At 42.4% G+C, this 16854-nt stretch overlaps 1 protein-coding gene across 7 annotated transcripts in view; it reads right to left on the bottom strand.

Moving 5' to 3' along the window:
* The window catches only part of SPAG9 (sperm associated antigen 9), a gene marked incomplete at its 5' end in the record, with an annotated part of 180165 nt that overhangs the window by 3904 nt on the left and 159407 nt on the right, over positions 1-16854 (bottom strand). For 4 of the 7 annotated variants that reach the window (XM_014589813.2, XM_014589815.2, XM_014589814.2 and 1 more), the window contains 6 exon segments: positions 6913-7062; positions 10483-10659; positions 11583-11621; positions 13413-13526; positions 14055-14226; positions 15781-15929. In XM_014589813.2, coding sequence (XP_014445299.1) covers positions 6913-7062; positions 10483-10659; positions 11583-11621; positions 13413-13526; positions 14055-14226; positions 15781-15929 — 801 coding nt within the window. 7 annotated transcript variants of the gene reach the window in all.

Here is a 16854-nt window from a genome sequence, read left to right as displayed (position 1 = left end):
AGAGCGGCCAGGGCAGCAATTGGCTCTCAGTTCCATGAGGCCACAGAGTGAATGTGATAGAAGAGGTCCTGAGAAAAGGCCCTGGTTTCCAGGCCCAGGGCAGCTCTATCATACTCCTCTCCACGGCTCACCTCCATTGGCTTTGTTGCTGCAGAGCAGGGTTCTCCTGGCATAACCCAGTAACAACCTGTTTAATGGAATGGACTCTTCTGAAAAGGTGCATACCGAGTGACAGAGACGTCTCGCTGATCTACTGGAATGTGTACTATGCCCCACCTCAATTTCGTCTGAAGAAACACAAAAATTACTGCCACTGTTGGCTAGAAATAGCAGGAGGAAAAAAAAAATCTAAACACTTGCATTTTTCTCTGCAGGTCAAACTCTCCCTCACCTACCCCCTAGTGGCCTTTTCATAGCAATGTCCAACTATAATAGGAACATATTCAGAAGAAAATTCAATTTCTAAACTGAAGTATAACTAGAAGATTAAATGCAAAACAAAATTAAGTATGGCTCTTAAATTTATAAAACTTAGAATAACAGTGACAGATTAACTGGCTGAAACAAAAGTTCGAGTCTTGGAACAAGGTGGCTTGAAAAACATTTCAGGAGCATGCGTGTGCACCCATGCTCCTAGGGGATAATTTCTTACTTTCCCTCTTTCTTCCTCTCTCTGGCAACTGCACATGCCTTAAAGCAAAACTGAAAAAAAAAGGTTCTGTGACTAGTTAGCAGTATGGTGGTTAGGGTGGCTGGATCCCACAAGGATATTTTGAGACCTGAACTCTGCAGCTTGAGAAACACAATGGACATGTGTATGTGCATGACTCAAATACCGAAAGGAGAGCGAAGGAGAAGGGAGTGTGGCACGGCCATCCCCCCTCAAGGAGACTTACTCTGTCTCAGTCTCTCTTTCATGTGCAAGTACACATGCCCTAATAGCAAATTTTTAAAAATATATTGTTCTGTGGGACTAGCAGATAACATAATGGTTACGTTGCTAGGCTCCTACATAGTTGATCATGGCTCGAGTCCTGGACCCGGTGGCTTAAAACTCACTCCAGGCACATGTACGTGTGTGCCCCACATTCCAAGAAGAAAATGGAGGAGAAGGGATTGCAGTGTGGCTATCTCCTTGGGGGGTTATTTCTCACTTTCTGTCTGTCTCTCTGGTGAGTGCATGCACCCTATAGCAAAAAATCACTCCTAAAAAAAAAAAACCCTACATCTATATCTATATATAGTTCTATCTTCCAGGGGTTCTACATCCTAATATTTAAGTTAAATAATTAAAAATATGGGATTGGAAAAAAAAATATGAGACTAGGAACCAGCAGGTAACATGATGGTTGAGCAGCTAGACTCCCATATGGCTGACCACAGTTCAAGTCCTGGACCTGGCAGCTTGCTTTCTTACTCCTCCCCTCCCCACCTCTCTTCCTGGTGAGTATGCATGCCTTGCAGCAAATTTTAAAAAAGTAATGATAAGCAAAAATAAATAAATAATTCATTTAATAAATATGGAATTGTTGGGATCAACTTTCCATTGCTAAAATATTATAGGAGATAAATTAAAATATTATAGCAGATGGCATAATGGATAGGTCACTGCACTCCCACTTAGTTGACCGCAGTTTGAGTCCTGAACCCAGTGGCTTAAAACTCATGCAGGGTGCGTGTGTGTGCATACCCAAGATCCAAGAGGAGAATGGAGGAGAAGGGATTGTGGGATGGCCATCTCTGAACTGAGGGCGTTCTTTCTGTCTCTCTGTCTTTCCAGTGAGCACACGTGCCCTATAATAAAAAATCTCTCTTTTTAAAAAAAAAAAAATTATAGGAAATGAAAAAGTAAATGGAAGGGCCAGCAGGTGGCGTGGTTGTTAAAGTGCTGGACTCCCACATGGCTGACCAAGGTTTGAGTCTTAGACTTGGTGGCTTGTTTCCTCACTTTCCCATGTGCCCTTAAGCAAATTAAAATAATAATACATAAATCCTTTTTTTGGGGAGAGGTTTTCACTATAGGGCGCATGCGCTCGCCAGACAGACACAGAGAGAGACATAGAGACAGAAAGCGAGAAATCACTCCCCAGGGGGGATGGTCACACTGCAATCCCTTCTCTTCCATTCTCCTCTCAGGATCTTGGGCACGCACGCACATGTGCCCGGCGTGAGTTTTAAGCCACCGGGTCGGGGACGCGAACTGCGGTCGACTACGTGGGAGTCCAGCGACATAGCCATTACGCTAACTGCTGGCTCCCAGATCAAATCCTTTTTTTAAAAAAGCATATTCACTTATTAGAATTAGCCTAAAAAAAAGGACACGTTTATTTTTAGGCTGGATGAACTAGAGATACTGCCAACCCTGGTTAAGACATTTCTGCGCTATTTTCAGGATCCACAATGAAAGGAATGTTAGTGGAAATGGAAAATGGAAAATCTACATAGAAAGGATATTAACATATGTCATAGTATGGTTCCAACTGCCACATTGCTTTCCACAAAAGAGCTACAAAAATCTGCCCTGATCCCTACAATCATTCTCTGCAAGGGACTTCTGCACAAATCATCAATTATTTAAACACTTTAAACACTTTGAAAGGACTCCATTTCTGCAGACATAATTGAAATCATTTAATATCTTCTACCTTCTCCCCCTCCCCAAATCTAAGCCTTTTGCATCAAATATTCTGATTCCTTCTTTTAAAAAAAATATTTTATTTAACTTTATTTTATTTTGACCAGAGAGGGACAGAGTAAGAGAGTGAGAGTGAGAGAAAGAGAGAGAGAACGTGAGAAAGTAAGCCACCAGGTCCAGGACTTGAACCGTGATTGGCCATGTGGGAGGCCAGCGCCCTTAACCACCACACCACGCCACCTGCCAGCCCCTTTGGTTCCTAAAAAACATATATGGCACACTCATTTACATGACTTTTTAATGTTTATTTCTCTCTTCCACGAGTGAGAACGATGGAGAAAGACAGAGCATCTCCAACAGGGTCCCAGGACCGTGACCCACTCACAGCCTCAACCGGCCCTCAATCAGGGGCACACGTGCTCAGGGAGGTTTCCCGACACCAGCCTGGGACCTTCCTATGTGGATCAGCGTCACAGGGCCATGTGGTCTGGCATCAGGCATCCATCGGCCTCTGTATTTTATACTCCATTTTTATAGAATCTATATCTAAAACAAGTATTTGTCATTGATCCACAACATTATATCCTCCAAAACCACTTAGTACTTTATGTTTGGGAACCTTTTAGGTTCCTAACTGTGATTATAGGACAGTTCCTGGAATCCATTTATTTATAGCAAATTTTTATGTGCACAGTGCCATTTTTTTTCTCCGTTTATCTGTGGTTGGTACCAGCAGATGGCGTCATGGTTATGCTGCTGGACTCCCACATAGTCAACTGTGGTTTGAGTCCTGGACATGGCGGCTTGAAATACACACCAGGGGCGTGTGTATGGATGCCCAAAATTCCGAGAGGAGGATGGAGGAGAAGGGACTGCAGCTTGGTCATTCCCCTGGGGGCTGATTTTTCATTTTCTCTCTCTACACCCCCAACAAGTGCATCCGCCCTATAGCAAAAAGTCTCCCTCTTTTTTTTTTTTTTTGGAGAGGTTTTTGCTACAGGGCGCATGTGCTCACCAGAAAGAGAGAGACAGAGAGACAAAAAAAAAAAAAAAAAAAGAAAAAAAGAATGTGTGCTCAGCTCACAAGAGAGAAACAGTAAGACTGAGACAAAGGAAGAAGAAAGCACAGCATGGAAAATTTACAATCCCTTCTTCCTTCTCCTCTATCTATCACTTCCTTTGGAACTCTGGACACACAAATACACACACGCGGTGTGTTTTGTAAGCTGCTATGTCCAGACTCGATCACGCTGCCAGTGTTGGCCATGTGGGGTGGAGCTGCTGTCCCACCAGCTCGTGGTGCCTGCGCCTGCACAGTGCTTTGCTGTTTATAAAGCACTCCTCTTTCAGAAGCATCAACTGTCTATGTTTTCAGTACCTCTCTGGCCACTACCCCTTAGATCTCTTCATAAGCATTAATGAATTTCTTTTTAGAGACAGATTTTTGCTATAGGGAATGTGTGCTCACCAGAGAGACAGAAACAGAGAGACAGAAAGTGGGAAATCACCCCTACAGGGGCATGGCCAAGTCACAATCCCTTCTCCTCCATTCTCCTCTTAGGATTTTGGGCACATGCACCTGGGTGAGTGTGAGTTTTAAGTCATGGGGTCTGGGATTTGAACTGTGGTCGACTACATGAGAGTCTAGAGATATAACCATTATGCCATCTGCTGGTCCCCGCTAATGATCTTTTAAATGGAGTATTAATTCTATATTCTGTCACAGAATCCCTTCTTTCAGTTCCTGTACCCTCTAGTTGGGTGAACTCATGGCTTTCAATATCACTGCATGCTGATGGCCTCCAAATCCCTCCCTTCTGAGATATAAGGCCCTTCATACCCAAAAGTCCAGTGGAAATCTACCTCAATCACCACCATGCTCCTCAGAGTCAACCTATCTAACACGGAAGCCCTCCTTCCCTCCACTCAGATCTGACAGTCCTTAGCTTGGAGAGAACGGATAACTCCCTCTATTCTCACATCCTAGTAGTTAACAATCCCCTTCCTGCTTATCTATCACACGCTTACTCTCTTACTCAGATGCTCTTTTTTCCCATCTCATTTTCCTATCTCTAGTCTTGAACCTCTAATTCATCTTCCACACAAATCTAATCACTAATCAGCACTCTATTTAAAAGTTCTCAAATAGTTTTCTTTACTTGAAAGATAAACTGCAAACTCCTTAAGTTGGTATATAAGTGCCTCTTGTAATCTAGTCCTTCCCTCCCTTTCCAGATTAGAAATTCATACTCGCAGGACCAGCAGTTAGTGTAATGACTATGTCGCTGGACTCCCATGTAGTCGACAGTGGTTTGAGTCCCGGACCCAGTGACTTAAACTCATGCCAGGTGCGTGTGTGTGCATGCCCAAGATCCCAGGAGGAGAATGGAGGAGAAGGGATTGTGGTGTGGCCATCCCCCCTGGGGGGTGATTTCTCGCTTTCTGTCTCTCTGTCTCTGTCTGGCGAGCGCACGTGCCCTATAGCAAAAACCTCTCCAAAAAAAAAAAAGAGAAATTCATACTGTCTGCTATTCCTCATGCTCCCATCAGTTAAAAATAGTTTTTGTCTTTTTAATTTGCTAGAGGGCGCGTGCGCTCACTAGAGACACAGAGGGAAAGTGAGAAAGCACCGCACTCCCCACCATGTGGGACAGTCACACCACCATCCCTTCCCTCCATTTCTCCATCCTTCTGGGATCTGCGGCACACACATACACACACACCCAGTGTGCTTCTCAGGCTGCCGGGTCTGGGACTCAAATGATGTAGTCGGCCATGTGGGATCCAGTTACTTTAATCGCCATGCCACAGGTTGGTCCTAGTTTTTCTTTAATTCATATCGTTTCACATCTCTAAGACTTTGGTCAGGCTGTTCTCCAACCTTGGAATGTCCATTTCTAGCCCTCCCATTCTGTCCCCCAGCCTGACCCTTCAGACTAACACTATTTGATGTCGAGTTATCTCAAATTCCATTTCTTGGCTTCCCTGCCCTCTGCTCCCTGAAGAGCTAACTACTCCCGAATAGCATCTGTAACACGCTAATTTTATTAACACTTCTGTATCTTTGCACCATTTTATTACCCAGTGGAGGGAGGTTTTGTCTGATTTGTTTCCTGTTACAAGTTTGAGGCTGACAGTTTGATTTATTGATCTATAAGTAGATCCTCAGTGTTAGTTGCATGAGAAAATGAACAAATGAAATCAGTTTTGATACAAACGATAACTTATTAAGTATTTTTATTTCTCTGTGTTCCAGGTGAGGAAGCGAAGTCTCTGGAGGTTAAATGATTTGCCTAAGGTCTGACTCCAAATTTATGTTCTTTACACGCCTCAACATACGACTATACCCTACTCTTTTTACTGTTCCTTCAAACACATACACTTTAGTATAAGCAGAGATTTTTGTTTTTTTTAAAAGAAGAGGGGCTGAGACCAGCAGGTGGCATGGTGGTTAAGGCACTGGACACTCCCACATGGCCGACCAGGGTTTGCATCCTGAATCTGGTGGCTTGTTTTCTTACTTCCCCTCTCTCTCATTCTCACCCTATGTCTCTCTCTGGTCAAATTAAAAAAAAAAAAAAAGAATAAAATAAAATTATCATTAAAATAAAAAAGTAGAGGGGCCAGCCTGGTGGTCTGGTGGTGGTTAAGGTGGCTGGTTCACACATGATTCGAGTCCCAGATCTGGTGGCCTGAAAAGCATGCCAGGTCCATGTGCCTGCATGCCAGAATACTGAGAGGAATGGAGGAGAATGGGCTGCAGCAGGACCATGCTGCATGGGAAGTGTTTTCTCACTTTCCCTCTATTTCTCTCCAGTGAGTATCTTTTTCTTTTTTGGGAGAGGTTTTCATTATAGGGCACGTGCGCTCGCCAGACAGACAGAGAGACAGAGAGACAGAAAGCGAGAAATCACCCCCCAGGGAGGATGGTCACGCCGCAATCCCTTCTCCTCCATTCTCCTCTCGGGTTCTTGGGCACGCACGCACGTGCGCCCGGTGTGAGTTTTAAGCCACTGGGTCCTGGACGTGAACCATGGTCAACTACGTGGGAGTTCAGTGACATAGTCATTACGCTAACTGCTGGTTTCCTCCAGTGAGTACCTTTTAACAAAATTCAAACAACAACATAAAACAAACAAACAAAAAAGAGAGAAGAAGTAGAAAATCCTTTCCAAGAAAATCCCTTAGGAATCATTAGGAACATGGCTTCTTACTGAGGGGAAAATCTACAGAGCACGGTGGGAACCAAGAGCAGCTGGGAAGCAGGCGCGGCTTACCCATTCGGAAGTCGATGTAGCCCTCTCCTCCACTGATGACGAGCATAGACTTCAAAGGGGCCTGGCTGCCAGGCTCCTGTGTCGATGGCCCTGTTTTGTCACCTGTAAGATCCGTGCCACTGCTGCCACTTTGTGGGTTGACGACTTGACCTATTTTGTACAGGAACAAAAGTGAATGTTATTTGTCATAGATGGGAGTGGGGGAGACTTGTTTTTCTGAATATTTTTAGAGAGTTAAGCAAAAAGGTAAGTATATTCTAAAGTACAACCAGAACATTGGGGATGCTAGAAGGCTCTGCACAATTAGAAACATTTTGCTGTTAAGAGCTGGTTAAAAATATCTACGTTGAGTAATCTAAGCTGCACGCGTACGCACGCACACCCTCCCCCCCACCCCCCCATCCCCCGGCCCAGTGTGTTTTTCAAGCAGCTGAGGTCAGGATTCAATCTGTGGAGGAGCCAGCAGGTGGCATGGTGGTTAAGGTGCTGAACTCCCACATGGTTGACTGTGGTTTGAGTCTCAGATCTGATGGCTTGCTTTATTACTTTCCTTCTCTAACTCTCTCTGGAAATAATAATTATGAATAAAATTAAATAATTAAAAAAGAAGGATTCAATCTGTGGTTGGGCATGTGGGAGCCCACTCTCATAACCACTAGGCTACAGGACTAGCCTCCTGTATTGTTTTCTTTTGTTTTTATTTATTTATTTAAAACTTTTTACAAAAGAATTATTTATTTAACTTTGTTTATTATTTAATTTGGACAGAGAGAGAGAGACACACACAGAGGGAGAGGGAGAGAAGGCAAGCCACCAGGTTCGGGCCTTGAACCATGGGGCAAGCATGTAGGAGTTCAGCACCCCAACCACCATGCCACCTGCTGGCCCCATCTTTTTTTTTTTTTAAGACAGTTGCTATTAGATGTGTGTACTCAAAGACAGACAGAGAAATCACCCCCCAGGGCATTGGCCACATCGTGATCCCTTCTCCTCCATTCTCCTCTTGGGATCTTGGGTACATACACACACATGCCTAGCGTGAGCTTTAAGTCACCAGGTCTGGGACTTGGACCATGGTTGGCTACGTGGGAATCCAGCAATGTAACCATTACATCATCTGCTGGTCCCACGGTATTCTTTTTTCCCTCCCACTGTATTGTTTTCAATAGTGAAAAAAAGGCAGGGGAACCTAGAGGTCTACCTATGGGAGAATAACCAAAATGTAGCAAAGGGGCCAGCAGGTGGTGTGATGGTTAAGGCGCTGGAATTCCACATGGCTGACCACAGTTTGAGTCCCAGATCTGGCTGGTTGCTTTCTCACTCTCCCTTCCCTCCCTCCCTCCCTCCCTCCTTCCCTCCTTCCTTTCCTCCCTCACTCTTTCTGTCTTCCCTCCTTCCTTTCCTCCCTCACTCTTTCTGTCTTTCTCTGGCAAAACTCATGTGAAAAAAAATATATAAATAATTCTTTATTATTTATTCAGAATTATAGAATTATAATGATAATTTTGAAAAATGTAGCACATTTATTCAGATAAGAGAATACCACAGGTAAATAAAAAAGTTAGACTTTTATGCATAAACATTAATGTCAAAAAAAATGAGAAGTTGAGGAAGATACAGCATACTTATGTGCTTCAATGTTACATCATAAAAAAACATGTGCAGGAGGGGCCAGCAGGTGATGTGGTGGTTAAGGCACTGGACACTCCCACATGGCCAACCATGATTTGAGTCCTGGACCAAGTGGCTTGCTTTCTCACTTTCCCCCTCTCTCTCTGTCTCTCTTTCTGGTCAAATTAAAATAAATGAATGAATAAATAAACAATTATTTTGAAAAAACTCACATATTAAAAAAAAAAACATGGATAGGAGGATACATACATGTCAACTTCAAGATTGTGGGTACAGATGGAGAGGAAAGGGGAAAGAAAATGGGATGAGAAAGGGATAGAAGGGAGCCTCAAACGGAACTCTATATTTCCTTTTTTAAAAAACAGCAAGAAAAACACTATTACCAGAAATTCTATTTCTAGAAATTTACCCTAAGGAAAAGACTATATAAATACATGAAATGTACAAATGAAGTTTTAGAGGACTCATTATCATGTTAAGACTAACGGAATATGGGGCCAGCAGATGGCATAGTTACGTCGTTGGACTCCCACATGGTTGACCGCAGCTGAGTCCAGGACCCTGGGGCTTAAAATCCATCCAGGGTGCGTGTGCGTGCATGCCCCAGATCCTAGAAGGAGAATGGAGGAGAAGGGATTGGAGTGTGGCCACACCCCCTGAAGGATGAGTTCTCATTTTCCCTCTCACTGTCTCTGTCTCTTTCTCTCCAACAAGCACCTGCACCCTAAGGCAAAAACCTCTAAAAAAAAAAAAGAAGAGTAATGGAGTAACTGTTTCAGTTCCATCTGCTGGTACCTGCCCTATGTGCATTTAAATCACTGAACACCTTTGGGAAAGGACTGTGATAATTACTCTTATGTGTTCACATAACTATGCTGTGGTGCCCAAAATCTAGACTGGTGTTTGACTTGGTACTTTTTAGATGTCATTAATATTTAAAGCAGCAGACTTTGAGTAAAACAGACTATACTCCATAATATGGCTTGGCCTTATCTAATTAGTTGAAGGCACTAAACGGAGGACCCCTAAGAAGAAAAACGTGTCCAGACTACTTTCAGACTGAGCTGCAGCCTCAACCCTTCCCTGGGTGTCCAGTCTGCTGGCATGCCCCACATATTATAGACCTTTAGCCTCCATAGCTATGTGAGCCGATTCCTTGAAATCTCTCCCCCCCAACACACACTGTTCTCAGGAGAACCCTCGTACTCTGGGATGCTACCACTTCTCTATCATAGTTAATGTGGAAGTCAGATCTGAACTTGGTCTAATTCCAAAACTGGCCTCTTGTGGGGAAAATATTGAAAACACAGGTCCTGCTTACAGTCAGTCCTGTCATTTTAGTATTCTCAGTGGAATGACATCACCCTATTACCTCCTCTATCTGGATAGCACTTTGTAATTCCCAAGAGCAATTTCAAGAGTTTTCACAACAAATGAAGTAGACATAGCAGCTATTCGTCACATCCAGAGGAAGCGGGGAAGCCCATGGCAGAGGCGCGGTGACTTGCTCAAGGTCAAGGCAGAGGCAGAGGGCCCAGACTCCTGGGCTCTTTCCCACAGCACTGCTGAAAGCACCGGAGTGCAGTCCTCATCCGCTCCTGCCTGCAGCCTTGATACGGAGTTTTTCTAGCGATCTCATTCAGTACGTCAAGGTCATTTTTGGTACTCTGCTGTGATGAAACAGTATCATTGCTTTTTAAAAGTAAGCAAGTCTTTTAAATGAAAATCAAAATTAGTTTGTAGGGTGGAGAGATTCCAAAATAACTTCATTCAAGTATCCCTGGACACTTTATTCATATTCCCATTACAGAGCTTCCTCACATATTCGATATAATTTCCTGTAATCCCAGCACTGAGCAGCGGACCAGGTCATAGAAGCAGAAGTGGGACAGAAGAGAGACAGTTACACAGAACATCTCAACAGAACACGCAACTTACCGGGGACTGCCACGAAGAATTTCACGGCATCCCGGTGCCCATGGAAGCAAAGCTGTGCGTGTGCCATTGAACAATAGGGTATGAATGTCCCTGGAGTCACTTTATCGCTGTTTTCATCACCATACACGCGGATGACACTTCCAGGACGATTTCCTGGTGCTCCTGAGGTTTTATTTGCTGCAACAGAAAAACCAAATACCAAATATTTTCACCTAGAAAATGGTGATGTTGTAAGAGGTTATGGTTAATCTTTATGATATTATCTAGAAGCTACAGCCAGTTGGGATACAAGGGCAGCGATGCCAATTCAAGACAAAGCTGGAGAGAGAGAGCATGCTCGTTATTTTAAGTACCTCAGTAAATGGAGTAGGGGATTTTGCCAGTCTAGCAATAGCTAAGCTTACTTTTAAAACACATCTATTAATTTCTTAAAAAGCATTTTAGTTAACAAAAGAAAACATAATTGGATCTTAGGTATCCTTTTTTTTAAATTTCTATTTTAGAAAAATGAACCTTACACAGTCTAAAGTAAATAATTATATTTTTAAATAAAATCTTTATTTTACAGTTCATCTTCTGATTTTTCTCTCCTGTGGTAAGGATATTTCCCTTGAGCAGGGTGGTAAAAAGCTGCACTTGTAAGAATCCAGACACACCGAACAGAGTAGCTCTCACAAACTACACCAGACTGAGCGTTTGCTGGATTACCTTGAATGACCAGACTCACAAAACATCCCCAATTCCATGGGCAAGTAAGTGAATGAAAGGAACATGATTGGTAACAAGAATAAACAATGTAGATTAATGACAGTTTTAAAAGATGTTTCATGTTTTTATTGAAAGGAAAACAAAGTCTGAAAGAAAGTTCAGCTGCAACAAAAGATGATAAATAGACTAAGCTGCTGAGCAGTTTGGTGGCCATGTAACAAACATGTAAAAAAGCAAAAATAAATTAAAAAAAAAAAAACCTGCTGCAATGCAGTGACTGCAAGTGGATGACATTGAGGAACATACAGGAGGGTATTCTAGAGAGGTGGGAACAGCCTCACAGTGGCTATTAGAAGCCAGGAAGAAGAGTTTGGTTCAGGATCTGCACTTACCCCTCAGCCCCAGTAAACGTCCCTGGTGAAGGATTACGGCTAAAGTGAGAAAGGAGGAAAGGGGACATGGAGAGGGGCATGACAGGGAGGAGAAGAGTCACTGTGAGCCACACTCTCAGTGTCTTCTATCTGGCAATCTGGCACTCAAGGCACCTATTTGAATCAACAAACCCAGTATGGCATAATACCAAGCAGCACATAAAGCCCTTACCAAAGCCTCTATAGATGATCTCTTCTCAAAAAGGAAAATGAGCTTTCTGTGATTTTAGTTCTCTTAATTACAAAGCAACTTTAGTGACTCTGAATCAAATGCAGGGCATTTCCTAACTGCTAAAATAACCCTCCTTTCTCCCTCTCCCTCTGTGTGTGTGTGTGTGTGTGTGTGTGTGTGTGTGTGTGTGTGTGTGTGTGTGTGTGTGTGTGTGTGTGTGTGTGTGTGTGTTTTGAGAGATTTTTGCTATAGAGCATGTGTATTCGCTGGAGATGCAGAAAGAGACCGAAAGTGAGACATCACCCCCTGCGGGGGAAGGCCACACCACAATCCCTTCTCTTCCATTATCCTCTCAGGATCTTGGGCATATACACGCGCACATGTGCCCGGTGTGAGGTTTAAGCCACCGGGTCCTGGACTTCAACTACAGCTGACTACATGGGAGTCCAGCAACGTAACCATTACATCATCAGCTGGTCCCTTTTCTGTATGTTTTTAAAAAGAAGTCTTGTTCAAAAAAGATGCTAAAATGGAACTCTGTCTTATAAAGAATTGAAATGGGGGCCAGCAGGTAGCATGGTGGTTAAGGTGCTGGATCCTACATGGTAGACTTTAAGGTTCAAGTCCCAGACCTGGCAGCCTAGAAAACATACTGGGAACCTGTGTACATGTGCCCAAACCCTGAAAGAATGGAGGAGAAGGGGTTACAGCATGGCCTTCCCCCCACAGGGGTGATTTCTTACTTTCCTTCTGTTTCACTTGCCAGTGAGTGTGCATGCCCTATGGCAAAAAAAAAAAAAAAAGAGAGAGAGAAAGCTGAAATGAACTTTAGGAACCTTGGGATCTCTAAATGGTTTAAATGTGCAGATGTATAAATAATAGCTGAAAACACAGATTAAAAAACCTGGGTTCATCAAAGGCTTCAAATATACCCACCCTCTAGTCTTCCTTTCTACCATACCCCTGAAAAGATAGGGTGATCGGAGGTGTTTATTTACTAACTTACTTCGTGGACTTACAGCATTTTTTTCAAACCATTCCCTATCATGGATTTTGCAACATAAAAACACTTACTTAATGGATGATCAATGTAATGGAACACTTATGAGAAACACACAATATATACTTTGCTCATGAAAATAAATCACGTTCCTTTTTAACAAGACAATAGATGACTTGTCTCCAGCAGCTTGTCTCCTTCTCATCTCTACAATTTTTTTAAAATTTCAAAACAAATAGGATACTCTAAACTATCTTCAGAAATATATGAAAAGCTAGAAAGAATGTTAGGTAGTCTTCTAGACTCTGGTGTAATAAAGCTGAAAGAAAAATGGACCCCAACCTTTACTTCAGAGATGACATAGGACTGCGATTCCTGAATTGAGGAAAAGAGCTTCTCACAACGGAAACCTTTCATTGTGAACACTGGTCTTTGGGAAAAAAACTACTCGTTAGAGCTGGTAAGTTCTATAGGAGGAGTGAAGGAGCAATAGCTAGATCTTGGCTATTGGCTTGATTTTCTAAATGACCTAAGTAATTCCCTCTAGCTGATTTCTGGATATTAACTCTTCTACAACTATCCTACATGTCCAGTGACAATTACTTAAAAACGTACTTACTTTCTGTCAATGGGATGGAGATAATGACACCGTTTCCTGTCCCTACCCACAAACGATTGCAAGACACCATAAGAGCTGTGATCCTCACAAAAGAAAAGCCCAGTTTTCCAGTACCTGTACAGGGGAAAAACATTTTATCAAAAAACTAGAGTGGATGGTGTTTTAAGATTCCAAGTTCTTTAGAGTAGCTGGATTAATACAAAAGGAAGGAAATGTGGCCAGAGAGAGATGAGCATTTCCGGAAGGTGTACAAATTTTTATTTGGCCTTATGACCCATCTGATAATTCAGGGTTAACAGAAAAACGAAGATTCTAAAGTGGCTAGCATTGCATTATCTGTTAGAAGGAAGGTACACCTTATTATCAGTCAGAAAGAAAGACACAGTAAAGATTTAATTAGAGAACTTAAAAACCAAACTATAACATAAAAACAAACAAAAATCTCACCACCCTCAAAACAGAGTGACCCTCAGTTTCTATCAGGAACCACAGGGCAGACTGGGGCATCTGCCTTACATATTCAATGATAAGAGTTCTCCATTCCTGAGGCAACTTACTCATTGGTTCTATCCATCATTTTAGACCATTTAAAAATAAAAGACTCTCTTCACTTGGCAATGATGAGATGCTCTCGAAGCTTACCTAACATTTTGCTTACATAAGGCTCAATGTCCACATCCTGCAGATGTTGATAGGTGTGTGCGTGATAGAGACGGAGTGTGGAGTCCAAGCGGATGGAGACCCACACGCCATCGCCTACCCATGCAAGCTGCCGCACTTGGCTCTCTTTCCTGGGGTGTGCATCGAATGATTTCTAGAAGAGATAGTCCAGTCACGAAGTTACTTTCATTACATAAGAGGTCATCTTTAAAAACTGCATTAACTTGCACAAGAATTTGGCAGACTGTTTATTAAAATAGAAGCCTAAGTACTGCTTAGTAAACATGATTACTCTTAAATACAAAACTGATTTTATCCTAGAATGCAAAACAAAATGAAGAGCAAAGAACCAGAGGGTATCAGACTTCGGCACTGTACAGGACATTAACTTAGGAAAGCAACCTTGGCACATCAGATCATGTAACCGTGCTTCACAGATTAAAAACAAATTATGTAATTTTACTTATCATTATTATTTTTTAATTTGCTACAGGGCATATGTGCTCACCAGAAAGAGACAGAGACAGAAAGAAAGACAGTGAGAAAGCAAGCTACCAGGTCTGGGACTTGAACTGCAGTCAGCATGTACGAGTCCAGCGCCTTAACCACCAAAACATGATAAATAAACACCAAATGGTTAACTTTGGGACATCTAGAATAGAGAATACGATTCGGGGCAAGGTGGAAAGAGAACTTACTTACATCTTAAAATTTTATATTTTTATATTTGTTTTATTTATTTTTGATGCCAGAGGTACATGTGCTTAAGAGAGAGAGAGAACCCCCTCAGTGAAGTGTAGTCATGCTACAATCCTTTTTCCTCCATTTCTCCAGCCCATCAGGATCAGGGGCATGCACACACAGGCACCCAGCATGTTTTTCAAAGCCACCAAAGCCTGGACTTGAACCATGGTCTACCATGCAGGAATCGAATCCCTCCACACAGCACTTAACCACTGTGCTATAGAGCCAGCCTTATATATTTTTTAAATTATTTTTTTGTTCATGATAGAGTGCATGATGAGAGAGGGAGAAGCACCTTCCACAGGGCCTAGCCACAGCACCACAATCCCCTTCCTGCAGTTCTCCAGCTCATCAGGATCCTTGGCATGAGCTCACTGCATAACGTGTTTCAGGTCAACCACTGACCCGAAACTGGGGATTCAAACTGTGGTTGGCATGTGGCTTCCAGCTCTGCAGTCTGGCACGCTACTGACTATACCACAAAGGATGAATTTATTTACGTATTTATGTACTGTGGCAACATTTTTTTTAGGACAGCAATGCTAAGAGGTTTTTGTTGCTCTAACACATTCCTATTTCAATGCTATTTCTCAGTCTGTGACATATATGGATGTTCATGGATACAAATGGGGTGGGGAACACTTGGGAGTCCTTCTCTCAACCAATCCTTATATAATTAAACATATCAAGAACAAGGTACCGATATAAAATTCACAGGTATCTATGATACATGCATAGACACACATTTAAACATACATGTGTCACCCTCCTTCCTTTCTGACTATGCTCACAGTCCAAGTGGCAAGAAAGAGAAAGTAACACAGAGAGCTCAGACATCTAAATATATTGCCGGAGTGCCCTAAAACACACACACCCAGAAAACAATTTCTGCAGATGCTCAGAATACTTTTTAGTCTCTGGGGAATACAAAGTCAGTAAGTACATAAATGACAGGCTAACTTGCCTCTATTTTCATGGCCTTTGGCTGAACCACATAGATTTTGTTCCTATAGCCACACCAGACTTTGTCGTGTACCACGGTCATGCATCGGATGGAATGGTGAGGCCGTCCAAGGTCTAAGAGATGATAGTTTGACAAGTCCCACTGCCCATCTTTAAAATAAATGAATTACAGTTAACGCATACCACTTCTACTCAAGTTCAATATGAGAAACATTCTATTTTTGTATACAGTTAAATATACACATGAAGCACCTCAAAATACCACGTAATCAATGTACCTTTCATTTGTAGAGACTGGGTTCTCTTATTCCAAAACTGCAAAGTTGGCAGAGACCTCAAAGGTCATCTGATCTGATCTGATCCCCAGTACTTGCAACCCCTTTAAAACTCATTCTCTACACTTAGAATGGGCTTAAGGTTATTTGGGGGATATCATGTCTTTCATTCACACTTGATGTATTTTCATGGGTAGAAGTCAAGGGCAATTCATTGCTAACATTTTAGAACTGTGCAGACTATTTTGAGTGATAATGTAAATACAAACAAGAAGCTTGTTTTGTTTTGTTAGCTTTGAGTGAACAACTTCAGTGAAAGAAGATGTACTGCTTCACAAAGCAGCTGTTTCACTTTCATACAGCTGAATGTTTGCTTCCTTGTACGTAATTGCCCACTGGTGTGCAGTTTTGCCCAGTGAAACACAAAGAATAAATCCAGTCTACACTAAGTTACAGCCCAAGTCTTCTTTTAAAACCAAGCATCCTTGGCCTGTGTTTTGTACATATCACAGTTGACAGACTTTTCGTCCTGACTCCACTCGGTTGATAGTCCGTGCACATGCTCTCTCACCCGTGGAGCGGAGCAGGATTATCACCGGCCCTGTTCTGGGTACTTTATTTCTATGAGGCTTAAGGTGTAACTAACTTTATGGAATTTATGGTCAACCTTTAGGTTGTCTCTTCAAACAGGTCTCTCCCATCTTGCTCTTCTGAACCCAAATGTGGGACTTTACACTAATCCTTATTAAATGTATTTTGTCTTGTTCTATCAATGTAATTTTGGATTTAGTTTATGGAAA

The sequence above is a fragment of the Tupaia chinensis genome, unplaced genomic scaffold (genome assembly GCF_000334495.1).
Source record: "Tupaia chinensis unplaced genomic scaffold, TupChi_1.0 Scaffold000383_1, whole genome shotgun sequence".
Classification (NCBI taxonomy): domain Eukaryota; kingdom Metazoa; phylum Chordata; class Mammalia; order Scandentia; family Tupaiidae; genus Tupaia; species Tupaia belangeri.
The sequence above is the reverse complement of the archived record's forward strand: the minus strand, read 5'-3'. Positions and strand labels throughout refer to the sequence as shown.